The sequence below is a fragment of the Mesoplodon mirus genome (genome assembly GCF_964341445.2).
Source record: "Mesoplodon mirus genome assembly, chromosome: X".
Lineage (NCBI taxonomy): Eukaryota > Metazoa > Chordata > Mammalia > Artiodactyla > Ziphiidae > Mesoplodon > Mesoplodon mirus.
Window position 1 is genome coordinate 3,798,198 of NC_138981.1, and position 22,384 is coordinate 3,820,581.

Genomic DNA, 22,384 nt, shown 5'->3' on the forward strand with positions numbered 1-22,384 from the left:
CAGAGACGGTTTTAGGAACCGTGAACGTGGATGACAGCTGTTCTGGCTTCTTCTGGCCGAGGCAGGAGGTAAAGACAGAAAATACAAAGTCCACGTTGTATTAAGATTGCTAGCACTGTTGGAACAAATGCCTGCCAACTGGGTGGCTTAAATCAACAGAAATTTAAAGGTCACGCTGTTCTGCAGGACAGACATCCAATATTAAGGAGTCAACAGGGTTGGTTCCCTCTGTAGGCTCTGAGGGAGACTCTGTTCCTTGCCTCTATCTCAGCTCTGAGTTTTTGGTGTTTTTCATCAATCCTTGATGGGTTTGGGCTTGCAGATGCATCTCTCCAATCTCTGCATCTCTGCCTCCATCATCCCATGGTCCCCTCCCTGGGAATCTCTGCTGTCTCCATCCTGCTCTCCTCTTCCCCCCCTACTCCCTCTTTCTTCCTTCTCCTCCTCCTTTTTCCCCTCCTTCTTCCAATTTAAGCACTCAATACCTATGTATTAAATTCACCATTTGGTCATAGGGCAGGTGTGAACACCTGTGCTAAGACTCTAAGATCCAGTCTCTTACTTTTAAGAGCCTTTTTCCCCAAGAGAGACAAGAAGGGCAAAGTGTTCTTGGTGCTGTGTTGGACTCTCTTTCCTAGGAAGGAAAGATTTAGTTTCTTTCTGACGTGTTGAGGAAAACATCCACTTGGATGCCATGGGCGAAGCTTCACAGAGAAGGTATGGCTTCCTGGAAGTTTGTTTTTTCTTTTTATGGAGTCCTAGACATGAAAGAAGTAAGACTTACAGGGCTCTTTTTCTTCTTCTCCCACTCCCAACACCCACCTCTGGTAACCATCAAACTGTTCTCAGTAATTATGAGCTTGGCTTTTTTGTTTTTTGTGGGGTTTTTTTTGGGGGGGGGGTGTTTAGATTTCACATATGAGTGAAAAATACAGTATTTGTCTTTGTCTGACTTACTTCACTTAGCATCATGCCCTTGAGATCTGTCCACATTGTTGCAAATGGTAGGATTTTCTTCTTTTAATGGCTGAATAATATTCCACTGCATATACATCACATCTTCTTTATCCACTCATCCATCGATGGACACTAGACTGTTTCCATACCTTGGCTATTGTAAATCGTGCTGCAATGAACATGGGAGTGCAGATTTCTTTCCAAGTTAGTATTTTTGCTTTCTTTGGATAAATACCCAGAAGTGGGTTTGCTGGATCATGTGGTAGGTCTATTTTATTTTTTCAGGAACCTCCATACTGTTCTCCATAGTGGCTGCACCAATTTACATTCCCACCAACAGTGCAGGAGGGTTCCCTTTTCTCCACACCCTCGCCAACACTTTGTCTTTTCAACAGTAGCCATTCTAACAGGTGTGGAGTGGTATCTCGTAGTTTTGATTTGCATATCCTTGATGATTAATGATGTTGAGCATCTTTTCAAGCACCTGTTGGCCATCTGTAGGTCTTCTTCAGAAAAGGTCTATTCAGATCTTCTGCCCATTTTTAAATTGAACTTTTTTTTTTTTAAACAAATATGGTGTCTTAAAAGGACACCAGTCGTAAGGACACCAGTTTTAATAAGGACACAAGTCATAATAGATTTAGGGTCCTTGCTAATACAGTATGACCTCATCTTACCTTGATTACATTTGTAAAAGCCCTATTTTCAAATAAGGTGACATTCATAAGTATTGGGGGGTGGTAAGAACTTCAACATATCTTTTGGCGGGGGACACAATTCTACCCATAACTCAGGTCAAGTCAGAACCTGTGACAAGAGAAAAGTCTGAAGACTACATACCCATGGCATGGTCTGTAAAAGTCTTTAAAAGATTCCAGCTGATATTCTGCAATCTTAGAATAACCATTTCATATCTCACAAACCCCCAAATTCCTCACAGTACCTTCTCATAGCTTATCTAATTTAAATCATGACCATAGTAATAATAAAAACAACTACACAATCTTCATTTGAAGAAAATGCTAGAGGAAGTTCATTTCCCCCTAAGTCTAGAGAAAGGCATATGAGATGTTGAACTCTTTTCCAACCTGTGAGCTTTAATTAATTTCTTGGAAATGATTCCACCTCCATTAAATCAAATTATAGATGACTGCATTTATTTTTTATTTAATTAATTAATTAATTTTTGGCTGCATTGGGTCTTTGTTGCTGCATGTAGGCTTTCTCTAGTTGTGGCGAGTGGGGGCTACTCTTCGTTGCGGTGCGTGGGCTTCTCATTGCGGTAGCTTCTCTTTTTGAGGAGCACGGGCTCTAGGCACACGGGCTTCAGTAGTTGTGCCATGTGGGCTCAGTAGTTGTGGCTCGCAGGCTCTAGAGTACAGGCTCAGCAGTTGTGGTGCCCAGGCTTAGTTGCTCTGCGGCATGTGGGATCTTCCCGGACCAGGGCTCGAACCCATGTCCCCTGCGTTGGCAGGCAGACTCCCAACCACTGCACCACCAGGAAAGCCCAAGATGACTGCATTTAAAATCAGGCAACCTATGGCTTTCCCCAAACTAGGAACCCATTACTGCGTTGGCCATTCCGTCACAATTTTCCACCTCCTTCCTTTGTAACACCTCTGGGACATTGTATTTCAGGGAAACATGCAGTAAACAGATTTTGGCTGGGCTGCAGCTGGTAATTCTTGTGCAGGTGACGTCCTGTGAGAAAATCCAAGCCTCAGCTGCAAATTTCTTCATCCTGGTGCATGCGATCCATTTGCCATAGGAAGCAGAGGGACCGTATTTTCTTTCATGTTCTAACTCGTATTGTAAAATATATTACTGTTTTCCAAAAAAAATTATGAAAACATGCAGTTTCAGGTTCAATATAGATGAGCCAAGAGCTGAAGGCATTTGCCAAAAAAAAAAAAAAAAGAAAAAAACTAACATGAACTCCGGGTATACACAACACATATCATGATTTGAGAGCAAATGCATGCCTATGGGTTGACATTGACAATAATTCTTGGTACCAAGATATCCACCTAAGAGTAAGACACGCAATTGATAGGCTCTCCACAGTTGGCTAGGGAGGAGGATGAGAGGGTCCTGAAGGCATCTGCAGGAGGAAACGAAGCCTGCTGAGGATGCTTGCAAAGAGACAAAGTGGAACATAATATCTTGTCTTCAAAGATTACCAAAGCAAGAGGCTGGGAGAGGAAGGAATCCCTTTGGCTTTGCTTTAGCTCTGTTGGTAGAGATGGCACATGGATAGATCACCAGCCCTTTCCAATGGTGAAAGGAGCTCCCTTACAAACCTGCAAATGTCTTCATCGGCCAGGTGCAAAAAGGGCTGCATGTCCAGGAACTGTCCATCGTCCATTTGAGCCATACATTCAAGTAGATGGTTCATTAAGTTCACAAATGCTTTCAAAGGTTTACAGTTTCCTGGGGGTGTAGCCTTGTAAAATGACTGGAGTGAAGCTCTAGGAATATGGAGAAGGATGTTTCATCTCTGCTTAGGGCTTCAGGAGGTTAATGACCAGAGGAATACTGCACTGAGAAAGTCTGGGTGAAATGGGTCCCACAGCTCCTTCTATGTGGAAGATTTCACAGTTCTGTGATTTATGTGCTAGATGATACCATCACTCACCCCCAGGTAATATGATGACTGGGTAGTAGGATATTCAATGTACCACAATCCCTTTCTTTGAAAAAAATGCATGAGATGCAAACATCCTCGTACAACGTGCTACAGTGGAATCTGATCTCATTATCTGATTTAAGCTCAGAAGGAACTATCTAATCTAAGCTACTATGTTTTTACTAGTGTAATTTTCTTAGGGAAGATACAGTTTTCTAAGGTTTAATACTCTATTTTTCCATCTAAACTACTTTTTTAAAACACACCAAATATTATAGCAATATCACATTAGTTATCTGGAGGTACACACTATAAAATACAGAGTTATGAAAGTATTTCACCAGGTAAAAATTTGGGGGGAGCAGTAAAGCTTTTAATGATTTAAAAAAAAAATTCCAGGCGATAAGTACATCTGAATTTGCTAAGAAAGGAACCTTGAGTTAACCTTACTGCACTGTCTGTTGAGAAGAAAAATACGCATTAGCATTCCTTTGGATGGAATTCCATTTATGAATCCTCCAATGTCAAAAATATAGCAATGCAAAAAATACCCAAGTGAGTACTTTGCATGTTAAGCTATACCATCAAAGCACCTTCCTATAATTCTGTCGTGACTTTATCCCTCCCTCTTTCCCCATTTTATACTTTTTATGTCTCGGTCCATCTAGAGAAGCAACAAACAAGAAGCTTCATTTTGGGGGATTCAGAAAGCCCTTATTCATTCCACAACACAGGAGTATATGCCTTGGATAGTCATCTCAAGATTGGTGGACACCTTTCCATCATGGATCCTCAATGGAAAACATAACTTTCAACCTCTTTTCTTTTTTCTTTTTTTTTTTCGTGGAAACTTAAAGCATTCCCTGCTTGAATTCACTGTGCCTACTGATCCGTTTCTGAAACTTTAGTTTTTGTTTGGACTCATTTACTTTCCCATCAAAGGGCTTACATTTCTCTACATCACCTCTTGGACTTACCCAAAGCCTTGCATATGTTAAATGCAAATAGTGACTTATCGATAGTTTTCAATGAATCACCTAAAGAGGTTGTAAAGAGAATAAGGAATGGAGGAGAGAAGAAAACACACAAAGATTCAGAGTTGGGATCTGGAGATCCACAGACTATCTGGCTGGGGTTAGAACTACAGTGAACACATGGGATGTGCAGATAGGGTTGATGGGATGTCAGGTGAATACGCTCATTTTTTGATGGAAAGATGGATTATGTCATGTCATAAAACAGATAGAACAGAACACAGCTCAAAGCATACATTTTAAAGAAAACTGATAGGAGCGTTTCGGAACATGTAATTTTCAGGTTGTGTCGAAACCAACTACAAAAGCTCCTTTGCTTGAGACAAAGCAATACTTTCAGTGTTCCTCTCTTTCTGATGGGAACACACACTCTTCCCCAGGGCAAACTTCGACTATTGTACACACAACCACATTCACAACGGACGAGAGAGCATCTTGATTAAGGGAAACTTCAGAGTGTTTGGAATTCAGAGAGGAAGGCAGAGTCTTGTCATCTCCATGTGCTTTTTGGCTTTTTCCAGAAAATTGTAACACATTGGATCTTAGGAATTACGGATGTTTTTTCCTGTGGGCTTTCTTCCAACATCCTACACACAAACACAGCCACGCAGACACACACACACACCAAAAACTATATACCAATGCTAGTCATCACCACTCAAAATAATCAGACATGTGATATCTAACAAGAAAAATTCTTTTCATTTTTTTTCTCTGTTTCCAATTGTGGAAATTTACTTCGCCAAGCCTAAATAGAATATTCGATTGAATAAATAAGACAGAGACTACCGTGTCTCTCGTCTTCATTTTGTCTTAACAAGTGGTTAGCACGTGAAGAGATCATTCTCTTTCAGACTCTCTCTCTGCCTCGGTTGCCTGTGAGTTCCTGGGTGATGTGTAGGTCTGATTTATTTATGCAGGGCTGCTGTTTTGCACTCCTCACAAATCCCCCACGGTCCTCAAATCCAAAGCTAATGAATTCTCAGCTCTGTTCACTTGCACTGCAGTTTGGATGTCACTGCACCCAAAATAAGGATTCTTAACCATAATGGAGAAAACATGAAACTCATTCTTTATGAAGACAGCAGCCTGGTTTAGGAAAACCAAACAACAGACTAGATAGACAGGAACCTACTCCCCATCTTGGCACTGAAGGAACTTCAGTGTTCGAATGACAGATACTGTAATGAGATGAGCACTGAAATACCCGAAAATTAAAGTTATAAGAACATACTGATCTTTTCTATTTTATAATCATTTCTTACACAGTCGCTTACTCCAAAATCACTATAACTCTAATATTCACAGGAAGTACAGTACTATTATTATTCATAGCTGAGGTCACTCAATATTAAAAAGGTTGAAGGCTCTGCCAAGACAGTATGCAAAATAAACAACAGTGTCCAAACCAGCAGTGTCTTTGGCAACAAATGAATCTATTACATGTCCTGGAGGCAAGACTGCAGGAGTAAATAAGGAGGAGATTTCTGGACACCAATACATACTCTAGCAGACTAACTGCACCTCAACTTTCTATCTTGAACAGTTTGTTTGTAATGTTTATAATATGCATGCATAGCAACGGGGTTTTTTAATACATCCTAACTCATTTGGACTTGACTTGTGAAAAAAATTATAAATTGCTAATGGAATTGAGTTAAGACTCATGTTTTGGAAAATGACAAGTGTAAGGGGAAATTCTCTTCTTTAGAGAACAGTTTTTCTGGATTACTCTAACAAGTATAAGGCACACTAACCAAATAGCATTATTCATAATATATATAATTTCTAAACCCACCACAGGATTATTTTTCTATTGGTGAATCTCTTAAGCTGGGAGAGAGACACATGTTGTCAGAAATCTACTCTAGTTTAACTGTGTTCACAAAATACTAAATTCTTTTCAATTAATCCTCGTCAGGGAGATATTTATTAAATCATCTTTCCTAATTATCTTCACTTACAAGCCACGTCTACACAACATCAAAAATGCCCCCTGACAGATGAAAATGGGAATCATTTAATGATTTTCACATAGCTGCATGCTGATGTGGATTGGCTAAAACATCTTTCTCACTGTGTTAACTTAGTCAGCTTTTAGTTTTTGCCACTAAAACTAAACTTTGCCACTCTGCATACAACTTTGCCACTCTGCCTACAACTGAACTAGACTTTGCCACTCTGCATACAACTGAACTATTTGTGACTTGATGAAAAGAGAAAGGCAATTAATTTTTCCGTTATCTCACAGGAAAAAATAGTGCTATTTTCATTGGATGTTCTCAGATCCTCTTCCAAGAAATGAATTTTAATGCTTTCTTGATGATTAATTTCTGTACTTTAAACAGGATGCTAAAAATCCATTTGACAACTCAGGCTAAAAAAGATAAAGCTTAGGAATAATGCAGAACAAGATAATACTCTGCTCTTAAAAAAAAAAAAAAAAGCCATTCCTGAAATAATGCCATTTGCAGCGACATGGATGGAGCGAGAGATTATCATACTAAGTGAAGTAAGTCAGACAAAGACAAATATATCACTTATATGTGGAATCTAAAATATGACACAAATGACCTTATCTACGAAACAGAAACAGACTCACAGACAGAGAGAACAGACTTGTGGTTGCCAAGGGGGAGGGGGATGGAGGAGGGATGGAGTGGGAGTTTGGGGTTAGCAGATGCAAACTATTATATATAGGATGGATGAGCACCAAGGTCCTACTGCAGAGCACAGCGAACTATATTCAGTATCCTGTGATAAACCAAATGGAAATGAATATGAAAAGGAATATATATGTATAACTGAGTCACTTTGCTGTATGGCAGAAATTAACACAACATTGTAAATCAACTATACCTTCTATTTTAAAAATGCCATTCCTCAAAATTCCCTTTTGTTAAAGCCATACTAGGAACTGTCAGAAGTGATGGAGGCTTGGTCCTGTTTCTTAAGCTGACCCCTCCAATACTACAGTAAATACTTATGTTTTAGACAATACACATTTATTATGTACTGGACATTATATTAGACCAATATGCATATGCAAATTAGCTGAAAAGTTCTGGTTCTCTTTTCTACTATTAACTATGCTCTACAAACATCAGATTACAGAGTCGTTATAGGTCAAGATACTAGACAAAGCACTTCATATGGATTAATACCTTAAATCTCCCAGCTCATCGTTATTTTACACACAAGGAAACTGAGGCATGTACTAGCCAAGGAACTTGTCCATAATCACTCAACTGATGAGGGAACAGGCTGGCATTTGCACCCTGGCAGGCAAGTTCCTGACCAATCCTCCAAGCTGAGCTGAAGGAGTGAACCAAATTGACATTAGAAAGGGTACAGAAAAGGTATCTGCGCCCCTCATGTTCATAGCAGCACTCTCCATAACAGTCAAGCAATGGAAACAACCTAAGTGTCCATCTAGGCATGGACAGGTAAAGAATTTGTGGTGTAGATACATAATGGAATATCACTGGGCCATAAAAAAAAGGAAATTCCTGCTATTTGTGGCAACGTGGATGGACCTTGATGGCATTATGCTAAGTGAAATTAGTCAGAAAATGGCAAATACTGTATACACTTCTATGTGGAATCTACACAAAAAACACATGATGTCACTTGTATGTAGAATCTTAAAAAAATATTACAAATGAACTTATTTACAAAACAGAAATAGAGTCACAGATGTAGAAAACAAACTCATGGCTACCAACAAGCGGGAAAGCGGGGGAGGGGTAAATTGGGAGATTGGGATTGACATATACACACTATGTATAAAACAGATAACTAATAAGGACCTGCTGTAGAGCACAGGGAACTCTACTCAATACTCTGTAATGGCCTATATGGGAAAAAAATCTGAAAAAGAGTGGATCTGGGCTTCCCTGCTGGCGCAGTGGTTGAGAGTCCGCCTGCCGATGCAGGGGACACGGGTTCGTGCCCCAGTCTGGGAAGATCCCACATGCCGCGGAGCGGCTGGGCCTGTGAGCCATGGCCGCTGAGCCTGCGCGTCCGGAGCCTGTGCCCCACAACGGGAGAGGCCACCACAGTGAGAGGCCCATGTACAGCAAAAAAAAAATAAAAAATAAAAATAAAAATAAAAAATAAATAAATAAATAAAAAATAAAAAAGAGTGGATCTATGTATATGGATAACTGATTCACTCTGCTGTACAGCAGAAACTAACACAACATTGTAAATCAGCTATACTCCAATAAAAAATTGATTGAAAAAATAAACAACAAACAAACAAACACACCAAACTTGTAGAAAAAGAGATCAGATTTGTTGCAGCCAAAGGTGAGGGTAGAGGAATGGGAGATGGAATGAAGGTGGTCGAAAGGTACAAACATCCAGTTCCAAGACAACTAAGTACTAAGGGTGTAATGTACAGTGTTGATGACTCTAGTTACCACTGCTCTAGGAGATACAGCAACGTTGTCAAGAAAGTAAATCCTAAGACTTCTCACCACAAGGAAAAAAACTACTTTTCCTTTTTTTCTTTTTCTCGTACCTATATGAGAAGATGTATGTTGGCTGAAACTGCTGTGATCGTTTCACAATATGCGGAAGCCATACCCTCATGCTGTCCCCCTTAAACTTGTACAGCAATGTATGTCAACTATATCTCAATAAAACCGGGGGGCGGGTAAGAATGAACGGACATTCTGTCAAATAAATTCATCAATAGATTATTTTTTCAAAGGATAGAGAATCACTTTCCCCGTAACAGATCAGATCTTGAGGTCTAGAGGGAAAGAACGGGGAGCCCAAAAGATTTTGCTAACATAGAAGAAGACATTTAGAGGTACAGCTGCTATCGTGAGGGACATTTTGCAGAGACAGATGAGGAAAGACAACCATTTGGATGTCTTGCTGTATGCCATTCAGTGACACCTACTCTGGACATCTGTTTTAGATGCCTGGGAAATCTTAAATGCCTGTTCATTATGTTGCTGTGTAAAATCAGTGTATCTTTTGAATATGACATTTAGGAAGAGTTGCCATAAATCTGTTCTAAAACGAGGAACCAAAAGTTGGGTATCTACTTTCTACAGGTTAAACCTCAAATCTGCAAAATATCCACCCACCAATTGGAACCAACTTTGCCTCCTTGATATATATAAGGGAAAGCAGCAAATTTTAACTACCCAGTGTTAAAATTAGTGTGTGTGTGTGTGTGTGTGTTTAACCAGTTATTCTGGAGGTCGAAAGGGTAACAAATGAATTAGCATCTCAGAATGGGTAGTAACTCAGAAAGCTCAGAACAACTCTTTAGTGATGTGTATGTTGTTTTCAATTAGGGTATTTATATTAAAGGCTGGCAAAACTCTATGAGTTTCCTGTTGCCGCTGTAACAAATTGCCACCAATGTTGTGGCTTCGAGTGGCAGATATTTAGGATAGAGTTCCACTGGGCTAAAACTAAGGGGTGGGCAGGGCTGTGCTTCTTTCTGGGGCTCACGGAGAGAACCCAATTCTTGTCTTTTCCAGCTTCGACAGGCTTCAGGGTTCCTCAACTCTTGGCCCCGCCTTGTCCTCAAAGGCAGCAATGGCCAATGTGCCTTTTTTCCATGGCTTCCCTCTGGCCCTCATCACCGTTTCTGCTTCCTTATTCACGACAAAGGGTCTTTGTTTTTAAATATGGACCCACCCAGATAAACTAGAATATATTCACTCCATCTTAAAGTCAATGGATAAGCAAATATCATAACAATAGGGACTGAGTAAAGGGACAAAGTAGGTAATTAAATAGTTAATCCCACTAGGGGATTGTATGTAAAGAAGAAAGTATGGGAGACCCTGTAAATTAATGATCCCTCAAGAAAGCAGGCGTGCTGAACCACAAAGCCAAGCAGCCTTATTAGCAACAAAACCATGCAACAGAAGTACAAGACATGCCCCAAAACAAAAAAAAAAAAAAAAAATGTTGGCATGAGACCCACATCCTGCCCGGTGAGCTCAGTAAGTTAATGACCCCTAGGACATGCTCTCTGCACACGTAAAAAACAATAATTTATGGAACGGTGACATTTCAAAGTGAAAGACCCTCACTGTACTGAGACCTGAAATAATTTTTCCATTGTGCCATGACAGTCCCAGCTTGACCATGTAGGGGACAAGAAAACTCCCCTGCCTGATGTGGAGGAGGAGCTAAGGACGGAATCCTGACGTCTACCCAAGAATGAGGAAGAGGGGGGTCTTCTCCCCCTCCCCACTTTTCCTTTGATTATAAAACTGCAGCCCACTAAGTTCTCAGTGGCTCACGGCACCCTCTCGCCTACCTGCTTGTAAGGCTCACAAGTGTCCTATTCTGATAAATCACTTCTTATCTATCACTTTGCCTCTCGCTGAATTCCTTTTTTTCTTTTTAATATTTGTTTATTTATTTGGCTGTGCTGGGTCTTAGTTGTAGCATGCAGGATCTACTTCCCTGACCAGGGATTGAACTCAGGCCCCCTGCATTGGGAGCACGGACTCTTAACCACTGGACCACCAGGGAAGTCCCTCGCTGAATTCTTTCTGCACTGAGACATAAAGAACTGGAGCTCCTCAGAGCCCGCCCGAAAATGCCACCTAGCAGTTTCAATTCCATCAGCAACCTTCATCCCCTTGGCCCTGTAAGGTAACATATTCAAAGGTTCCAGGGATTAGGACGTGCCCTTCTTTGGAGGAGGCATTATTCTGCCTACAACAAGTCTCTGTGTGTCTCTCGAAATTAAGCATGCTTGTCTCTGTTGCCATGCCAACATGTGAAGCTTGCCTAGCACAGGATAGGAACTCAGAACTATCACTGGTAGGGAAGTCAGATGGCCACACCATTGCATGAACGCATCACAACAAATCTAAAAAAAATAATGGGGTACCAAAGTGGAATACTGAATTCCAAACAGCCAATACGGCTGTGCACACATTTAATGAAATGCACTGTTATGAATTAAGACATGCCCTAAAGCGAGGTCTTTGGAGAAATCAGCATGACACCGTAATTTCCATGTGTTATTGTACAAGTGGGGTTTATTCATTTAGTAATAACCAGTAATTAAATATCTCAACCTCCATGTTGATTCACAAATGGATGCAAATCATCTGTTTTTAAACCCTCAAAACTCCTGACCCAATATAGGCTGTGATTTTCTGTTTCTGCAAACACACGGGCATAGAGCTTCCCTCACCAGCAAAATTTCATTATTTATCTATTGTAGGGAGATCAAATTTACCTATTCAGCCCCTATTAGATTTCTGATTCTCCTGCCAAGATGGTGTGAGGTATCGCGTGCCAGAGTGCTCTAAAAAGCCCAGAGGAACCAACAGGTAGCACTGCCTTTATTCTTAAATTTAGACTGCTTCTCTATTAGGCGGCTTCTTTCACGTGTTTCTATTCCCAAATTCCTATTCAATCCTGAACCACAAAGAAACGGCCGAATCGTTTATGGGTTCAATCCACACAACTGCACATCTATGGGTCTGTCATCAAGGAAGCTACTGATTTGTCTTCCTGGGCGGTGTAACTATACCCCGACTTTCAGAAGCAGGCATTCTATTTGAAGTGCATTCCTTGTTTGGAAGGCTAACGCTATAAAGTCACTGGTTCAGAGACGCCAGCATATCAAATTTATGATGAAAGCAATTTTATTTTATTTTTTTTAAAGATTTTTTGTTTGATGTGGACCATTTTTTAACATTTTTATTGAAATTGTCACAACATTGCTTCTGTTTTATGTTTGTTTGTTTGTTTTTCTTTTTTGGCCATGAGGCATGTGGGATCATAGCTCCCCGACCACGGATCAAACTGCACGCCCTGCATTGGAAGACAAAGTCTTAACCACTGGCCCGCCAGGGAAGTCCCATGAAAGCAATTTTAATCCTTTACCCTGTTTTGTTTCCACCACCCTGTCTTTGTTTCTTTTTCTTCCTTTCTTTAAATAGTTGATGATGAGAAAGACCATGACCCAGGGGGCTTTGAAATGAGAACTCTAATTGGTTTGGGTGGGGTTATCCGTCCTCTTACATACGCACCAAGCAGCTACTGCACAGTAGGGCAGCTCAGCACAGGGCATGGAAGTAAGGCATCCAGTGTCAGTTTAACCCCTTGAACCCTATTCAAGACCTAGACTTTACAAGGTCCTTGTGAGATCTGTCACCATAGTGACAATAGCCACATGCCAGACGCTACTAACATAAGGAAGCTCAACCCTTTCACTTTCTCTGGGCATTCTTTGTCATCTCCCTAACAGACACCCCCGTCCCGGTTTCTCGAGAAAGGTACCCATGCCACCTCTTTGCATCTGCACAGAGAAAGAACAATATGGCAGATGCGATCCGGCTTTGGAGATCACTGAATAATGTCATCGTTTATGGCAGACTTTCAGCCAAAGCTCGCTGACAAACATCTCCCAAGGATTAAAGGTCAAAAAAGGAAAAGAAATGTCTGCATGAACGTTACCAAGGACAAGGACACACTTCAGTTTCTACAGTAGACAGCGGTGGCTAGGATTCCTCTCAATTACTTTTTTTTAAGTTCCAGGAAGATTTCATTCTATGTTTTTCCTTCTGCTTGTATAAAAAAGAGCACATGCAAACAAGAAACGAGAAATGGACTTTCATTGTAGACTAACTTGAGTCTGGTTGGTCTTTAGCAAACATTTTGATTTAAGGTCTACATGAACAAGGAGATATCCAAGTTTTACTAGTATTGGATTAAGTTAATATATGGAACATGATTGTTTCCACAGATTTTTACTGTTGTGTTATCCAAAAGAAAAGGGGCATTTTGTTCAAGCAAGAAAATCATTTTTCTAACGCAGTTAGAATCATCTGATGACACACATTTGCCATTTGATTGCAGTGAATACTGGCAGGAAATAAAGTCCAAATTTATATCAACAACATGGATTCTAAACAATCAAGTCCAATTGTTTTTATCAAATATCCCTTGCTTGTGTACTTAAAACAATCAGTGGTTCCCTTTAAGACTCAAAAAGTGCTAATATCTTCAGGCATTAAAGCCAAAGGAACCACTCCTTATATAATTTTCAAGTGCTCATTTCAGCATGCTAATGTTCTTAATTCTATTAGTTTCTCTAGATCCATTCCTTTACCGATGATTCAGGTATAACATAGAACACTACACGCTCACACTAGTTATCACCTGCAAATAAAGACTACAGCAATGCTAAAAAGGCAATCTATGGAAAGAATTAAGTCATTAACTATGATACTCTCCATCGATTAGACACTGCGTAAATTCAAGTTGAACAAATGGTACGTTACTGAGATAACTGAATGTGAAAAAAAAAAAAGAATGGTTATAGAAAATATCATGCACAGGACATTATACAACCCTCTTGGCAAATTTGAGGCTAAGCGAGCAGGTGTTTTCTGTTTAGAATAAGTACTTACCATCCTCCGTGGGCACATAGATATTCAAATACAGGCAGTCTTCATTCTGATCTTGAACGTAGGTCATCAGAGTATCCAGATTGGCAGTAAACCAGATGGGCAGCATGTCGTGCAAGAGAGACCGTTCATCCAGGTGTTGGGGGCACACGGCAGCAAACTGAGTGGCGTTCCGAACGCCAGTCCATGAGGAGGGGGGTTCCGGGGGCTGAAACCGCCTCTCCCCAGTAGGAGGCGAGGCATAAGGGACCCCCAAGTATTGCTCCACTGGACCCAAAATCTCATTGGGCAGCGGTGTTCTCAAGCCCCGGATTTTGCCGTAATTGGTGTTGACCACAGGATACTGCGCCTGGCTGTCGATGAGCGTGAACTTGATGGCCAGGGCGGTGATCCACAGCAGGACGTTGGAGTTCACCATGACACAGACCGGGGTGAAGACCAGCGGAAGCCATAACAGTCCCTGGGGTCTCGACATGGTTCACCACCGCATCCGCGGACGTCCGTGCGATGCAACTCCAAGCAAAGCAAGCCGTGAAGGGAGCCTGCAGAGAGAGACGGCTTTCCAGGGACCAAGACCCTGGAGAGGGGAAGGGCTTGCTGGGAAGCCTCTCCGATGGGTCATAGACAGAGCCCAAGGTTAACAGCAAACCCGGCGGTTTTCTCGGCAGCCCATTACGGGAGAGCAGCCCTCTCTTAATCCTGGTGCTGAATTCCAGCCCGTGCGAGGCTCCAAGGAAGCGGTGACCATCCAACACCTCCCCGGGGCAACGATCACTTAGGAGACCTCCAAGGCAGAGTGGTCAGCCTAATGGGAGAAAAAAGCAGACAAGGCTAAGGAAGGCAAGACCACTGCCACCAAGGGCGTTTGCTGTGTCTTCCATGCAACCCTCAATACCACGCAAGGAAATTCTCATTCACCGATGAATTTGTATAGCGGCATCTGCGGACAGTAGAATTTCACCAGACGATCGCTTGTCTTAATTTCTACAGTGAGTCGCATCAGCGAGAACGATGCCAATACTCTAGAAACATTCAAGTCTTTGTTGAATGAACAAACACACTGCCAAAAGTTACACACATAACTGTACTGATGTCTCCTAATTGCACTATTATTGATAATATTAACCCATTAATGGACAGGCATTCCCGAAACACTGTTTCCCAGATGTTTAAGAAAACTGTCACTTTATACATAAAATAAACAAGGACCTGCTGTATAGCACAGGGAACTATACTCGGTATTTTGTAATAACCTATATGGGAAAAGAATCTGAAAAAGAATGGATATAGGTATATGTTTAATTCAATCACTGTGCTGTACACCTGAAACACAACGTTGTAAATCAACTAGACTCCAATATAAAGTAAATATATTTTCTCCCATTCTGAGGGTTGTCTTTTCGTCTTGCTTATGGTTTCCTTTGCTGTGCAAATCCTTTTAAGTTTAATTAGGTCCCATTTGTTTATTTTTGTTTTTATTTTCATTACCCTAGGAGGTGGGTCAAAAAAGGTGTCACTGTGATTTATGTCAAAGAGTGTTGCAAAGCCGAGACAGAGACACAGATGTAGAGAACAAACGTATGGATACCAAGGGGGGAAGGAGAGTGGGATGAACTGGGAGATTGGGATTGACATATATACACTATTGATACTATGTATAAAACAGCTAACTAATGAGAACCTACTGTACAGCACAGGGAACTCTACTCAATGCTCTGCGGTGACCTAAATGGGAAGGAAATCCAAAAAAGAGGGGATATATGGATACGTATAGCTGATTCACTTTGCTGTACAGTAGAACCTGTAATACAACACTGTAAAGCAACTGTACCCCAATAAAATTTTTAAATAAATTCATACATACATTAATACACTAATAAATACATAAATAAATGTAAAAAAAAACCTGTCACTTTTTCCTAAGGTATTATGAGTGGAGCTCTAAAAGTTTTCCAAGATGGGTAAAGGGAAGTGTGCATCCAGACCAGACGGGCTTCATGCCATGTGGATATTTATCAGCGAACATGAAGGGAGCAACATGCAATGGAAAGGGCATTGACACTGGATACTCATCCTTCTCGGGCTACGCAGTGGCACGTGTCTGTAGGCTCCAGACATCATCGCCCTGAATCTCAGCTTCCTTGTAAGAAACTGAACAAGATGGTGCATCTCAAGTACATGCCGTAGTGCATGTCACATCAAGACACCATTCATAATTAAGAGTGTTGATACAGCAATCCTGATGTTCACATAAAGCACTGCATGCCTTCAAGGGTAAACCCTGCAGCCTATTTAAGAACCTTCTGGTACATTTGAGTCATCTTCCTATTGAGTCTGGGAGGAGTTAACTTTTAAAGAGTGACCTCCTTGGGAATTCCCTGGCGGTCCAGTGGTTAGGACTCCGGCACTCTCACTGCCAGGGCCGCGGCTTCAATCCCTGGTCGGGGAACTGAGACCTTCAAGCCAAGTGGCACCACCAAAAACAAAACAAAACAAAACAAAAGGACCACTTCAATTTGTCCCTACGGGGATCACATGACGACTCTCCCCAGATAAACCACTGCGTGTATGACATTCAAGAATGTCGCACGTGAGTATTATAAATGATGCATTAGAGAAAGAAAACATTTCATGAGGTGTTGCAAGGACTCTACCTTTATTTTTTATTTTTTATTTTATTTTTTTATGGTACACGGGCCTCCCACTGTTGTGGCCCCTCCCGTTGCGGAGCACAGGCTCCGGACGCGCAGGCCCAGCAGCCATGGCTCACGGGCCCAGCCGCTCCGCGGCACGCGGGATCCTCCCAGACCGGGGCACGAACCCGTATCCCCTGCATCGGCAGGCAGACTCTCAACCACTGCGCCACCAGGGAAGCCCTCTACCTTTATTTTAATCAACACTTTTTTACTGAAGTATAGTTGATGTACAACGTTGTGTTAATTTCTGCTGTCCAGCAGAGTGATTCAGTTTTACATACACATAGTTTTTTTATATATTCTTTTCCAGGATGGTTTATCATAGGATACTGAATATAGTTCTCTGAGATACACAGTAGGACCTTGCTGTTTATCCTTCCTATACATAGAAGCTCACATCTGCTAACCCCAAACTCCCACTCCATCCCTCCCCCAACCCCTCCCCCTTGGCAACCACCAGTCTGTTCACTACAGGACTCCACCTTTAAATACAGCATTCTTCAGCCAAAAATAGACAGATGTGTTTCTAAGGACACAGATTATTCTGGGTTATTCAGAGTCTTTCTGGACCAGAATATAATTACGCATTTCACTTCAGGGAATGGTTGAGTAGAATATGTCAAACAGCTAATTTATTTTCTAATGAAATATATCTGAGCCAGATCTATCACGGAGCTACAATACGTCTGGGGGAAATTGTGTCATCCGTGACATCCTGGGCCAAGTTAATCAGAGTTGGATGAAAATGCACTACAACACGGGATGGTAGCATTGAGAGTGAAAATTCGCATCACACCCGATGGCTGATTTATGTGTTTGCGTCTATCTTTGTACTGGAGACATTTGGATTTCTGCCACAGCATGATGCAATTGCTGAATAACTAAGAGACAGACAGAAAACGTGAAAGAGGTGTTGACTTGTCTGAAGTCTTGTCTTCCTGAAAGCCCTTCTGGCTTAGAACCAGCACCAGTACTTCCTTCTCAAGCCCTCCTCATGGTCATAGGAGATGCCAGTAATTTCTGATTCTGATAGACCTGGGTCCCCAAACGCTACCTGTCTGTGAGCTGGAGAAGTGAGTCAACCTCTCTGAGCTTTAAGGAGATGGCATGTCATGCCTCCCTTGTGGGGATGGGCTGAGCCACAAGTGAGCAAAGGGGCAGGGCAGAGAAAAGGTCTCCTCAATACCCATGAAATGCTGGGATTTTGAACACAGACCTGCTCAAAACACTCCCAGGTACAGAGACAAAATGCATTGAAGTCAGCCCAGGGTTGGCATGAAGCAGGTACAGAGCAAGTAGTTTAAATTCTTTGAGTCTCTCTTTACTTATTTGTTTCTAACTCTCTGGGAATTAACTGAGTTGGTCCACACAAGGCATCACATAGTCCCTGGACCACAGAATTCCACAAAGGTAGAATTCAGTTGGCGGATTTGTCCCAGGACTTACAACGTGAATGCCTTGAGGAACTCTGGTCCACTCCATCATTTCTCCAGCTCCATGTGGAAGACAGCACCACTATGTCACATATTCATTAAGACTGAGCAAGTGAGGGCACACGCAGACTTCATGCTTCACCTATATGATCAAGCCTACCTCCCCACAAGGTTCTGAGGGCCAGAGAGAGACCATGAACCAGCCGGACCCAAGAGGAGGGGAATGGGGGGGGGGGCGAGTATCTGGACACTCATGAAGTCCAGGCTAGGCATCAAAATAATCATAAGTTCCGAGCTATCTTATTTCCCGATGCTTTGGAATTTGGCAGTTTGCACAAATGGAATACGACCCATGTCGAGCACTGTTTCTCAGACTCTGCACTGCTGACATGTGGGACCACATGCTCTTTGTGGTGAGGGCCATCCTGAACCCTGTAGGGCATGTAGTAGAACCTCTGGTCTCTACCCACCCGAGGCTGGTAGCACCCGCCTCTCATTTTTAACGATCAAAAATGTCTCCAGACATTGCTAAGTGACCCCTGGGGGCAAGATCATCTCAAGGTAAGAACCACAGGTGTAAATCATCAAATATGGGATTATGGTGGCCATGTAAATGACTAAGCACCTGTGGGTGCGTTTGAAAATTATCATCAGTGGTACTAGATTTATGTTTGTGTGTGTGTATATATGTATATGTGTGTGTTTGTGTGTGTCCCATTCAAATATTTGGCAACTGTAAAAGTTTTAGCAATGAAGATTTAAAAAATAAGCCTATTTTAAATATGCATCCTCATCCTCATTTAAAAATCATTATAAATTTATTTTGGGGAGGACCAAAAAAAAGACTTCTCATGTAAATGTCACACTGAAAATAATTTTACAAGGAGTGAAATGTTGTTATAACTACACATAATATATGTGTACAGTCAGGATATGTATAATACACATATTTATAAATATGTTATCTATTTTCTCTATAATATGTATTTATATATTTTCAAATGTTTCCAAAATAAAAACAAGATACTACAAACGAAATTCCTGAGGAAAAAATTTTAATGAAAAAAATGAGAACAAAAACTGTAACTTCACTGCATACATACAACTGGGGAGGTTAGGAAGGCCTCGATAGCATGTTCTCCCTGCAAAAGTTGCACACAGACTAATTTCTCAGAGTGGCATTTCGACTTGATTTATAAGTTGATTAGGTAGTTTAGAATGATCTCTACAGGACAGTCATTCTGTATGAGGTTGTAATGAAGACTTGGCTCCAACTACTCAGGCATGCTAAACTATAAATGAGTCAAAATAAAAATTGCAATAAATTTCTTTCCAAAGTGCAGATCACTCAAATTGAGATTGGTTTAATTTTACAATATATATTTAATTTAGGGGAGACCTGATCAAATTTATCTTGGTGTTTTGGCCTTCCAAGGAATAAAATCATGTCTCCTCACCTTTCTGTGGCCGCGAAGTACATTACAAGACAGAACTCGGTGGATGCATCTACCAAAAAAAAAAAGAAAAAAAAAAAGAAAAGAAAAGAAAGGAAAAAAACATGAGAGGATGAATGAGGTGGAAACAGCTCTCCCCTGATGTGACTCTCAGCTCCATCGAAGGTGTGGGACTCGCTATCTGCTACCAATAGCCGGCTGACACCAAGAGGCACTTGGAATATTCACTTTCATTTCACATCACAATGCATCAGGAAACCAAGAACAACAGATGCTGGTAAAGTTAATGAGCTTGTACAACAATCCTGCCACACTGTTTCCTAGACAGTCTGCAACAGCCATTCCCCAAACTACAACCTGTAGACCTCGCTGGTTTCTTCTTTTGCTTTTGGTGAGGACACCAACGTTTCATGGTACCCAAGTGGGGTATGGTTCATCTTTTATCCTATAACACAGATGTCTACCGTGAGGTGGCCCAGGGCACCTGTTACCTACGTGAACAACCTCGACACTCTGCACATGGGCTGACAACACACACACGCACACACAATCCCTATTCAAGATTCGTTGATGCTGGCAATCAGCCAGTTATTATATTTTTTGTGTATTTTTTAATATGCTGGCTTTGATTTTATCTCCCAGATGGGCACAGTCACAACCTACTGTGTCTTTTGTCAAATCTTCTAGCTCTCCGCACATCTATCCATGTACTTCCTTTCAGTTCTAAAAACCAGATCCCATCAAAATCCACCCTTTTGAGCCAAGAAGCTTAGATGTAAATAATTACAGAGTGAAGATGTCATATGTATTATCTTCAAGGTCGCTGTATGCCCAGAGGGGGCTTCAAAGCATCAACTCCATCACCTCCGTCACCATTTCTGTTCTCACGCTGAAGTTTAATGGCTCAGGAAAACAACAGGGCCACAGTCGTAGGAACTGAGTTTGCAACAAGAGCCAGAACCCAGACTAAACCCAGGAAAAAGAGTTAATGGCTTATATGTGGTCCAGTCAAGACACTGGACAGACTGGGCATATATCTGGACAAAACTATAATTCAAAAAGATAGATGCACCCCTATGTTCACAGCAGCACTAGTTAGAATAGCCAGGACATGGAAACAATCCAAATGTCCATCAACAGAGGAATGAATAAAGAAGATGTGGTCTATATATACAATGGAATATTACTCAGCCATAAAAAAGAACGAAATAATGCCATTTGCAGCAATGTGGATGGACAGAGAGATTGTCATACTAAGTGAAGTAAGACAGAGAAAGATAAATACCATATGATATCACTTACATGTGGAATTTAAATATGACACAAACGAACTTACCTATGAAACAGAAACAGACTCACAGACATAGAGAACAGACTGGTGGTTCTCCAGGCCAAGGGGGAGGGCTTTGGGGGAGGGATGGATAGAAAGTTTGGGGTTAGCAGATGCAAACTATTATATATAGGATGGATACACAACAAGGGAACTATATTCAATATCCTGTGGTAAACCATAATGGAAAACATAAAAAAGAATGCATACATATGTATAACTACATCACTCTGCTGTATAGAAGAAATTAACATTGTAAATCAACTATACTTCAATTAAAAAAGGATTGACTGGATAGAAAGATACACCATGGATATGTAGGCCAGAGATATGATCAGGAATAAAGCATGGATGTTTTTTCTAGAGCAATTATGTGGACAACAGAATCTACAGTGGTCACCGAAATAAGACACCAAAACTTCGTCATAGATCAGTAAGTATTTCATAAAGATCACTATTCTAAGTTACTGGGACATAGTGGGAGATGAGACAGAATTCCTGCCCACCTGAAGATTATACTCTCATGAAAGTGTCCCTAAAAGGGGTGCTTTTTTCCTTATTCATTGTGTGTACACCTAAAGCAAGCACAAGGACTGTATGTACTAAAAGCTCATTAAATGCTTGACTTTCTGTGTCTAATTCAACTGATACCTAAGATGATTTCCAAATCTAAATCAAATGTTCACAGAAGCAATACTACTTACAATAGCCAAGACATGGAAGCAACCTAAATGTCGACAGACAGATGAACGGATAAAGAAGATGTGGTACATATATACCGTGGAATACTCCTCAGCCATCAAAAAGAATGAAATAATGCCATGTGCAGCAACATGGATGGACCTAGAGATCATCAAACTAAGTGAAGTCAGTCAGACAGAGAAAAACAAATATCACACAGTATCACTTATATGTGGAATCTAAAAAAACATGATACGAATGAATTTACATACAAAACAGAAATGGACCCACAGACATAGAAAACAAACTTATGGTTACCAAAGGGGACGGTGGGGGAGGGATAAATTAGGAGTTTGGAATGAACAGATAGACACTTCTATATATAAAATAGATAAACAACTAGGTCCTACTGTATAGCACAGGGAACTCTACTCAATATTTTGTAATAACCTATCAGAGAAAAGAATCTGACACAGTATATATATATGTATACATATGTGTGTGTGTGTGTGTACATATATGTATATATATATAAAACTGACTCACTTTTCTGTACACCTGAAACTAACACAACATTGTAAATCAACTATGCTTCAATAAAAAATAAATTTCAAAATATCTATTTTGATCACTATAGCCCTAGGGCAAAGAAAAATGTTCAACACTTAACAGAAAATTTAATAAATACATGTTTAATTTTTTAAAAACTATTTATTACCAAACATGATGCCCAAATCTAAATCAAATAATTTGCAAATACGTC

At 40.9% G+C, this 22,384-nt stretch overlaps 1 protein-coding gene across 2 annotated transcripts in view; it reads right to left on the reverse strand.

The window, feature by feature from the left end:
- The window catches only part of NLGN4X (neuroligin 4 X-linked), a 458,026-nt gene that overhangs the window by 251,047 nt on the left and 184,595 nt on the right, over nucleotides 1–22,384 (reverse strand). For both annotated transcript variants that reach the window (XM_082609694.1, XM_082609695.1), the window contains one exon: nucleotides 14,031–14,832. In XM_082609694.1, coding sequence (XP_082465820.1) covers nucleotides 14,031–14,502 — 472 coding nt within the window. In that variant the 5' untranslated portion in view covers nucleotides 14,503–14,832. The remainder of the gene's footprint in view (nucleotides 1–14,030; nucleotides 14,833–22,384) is intronic.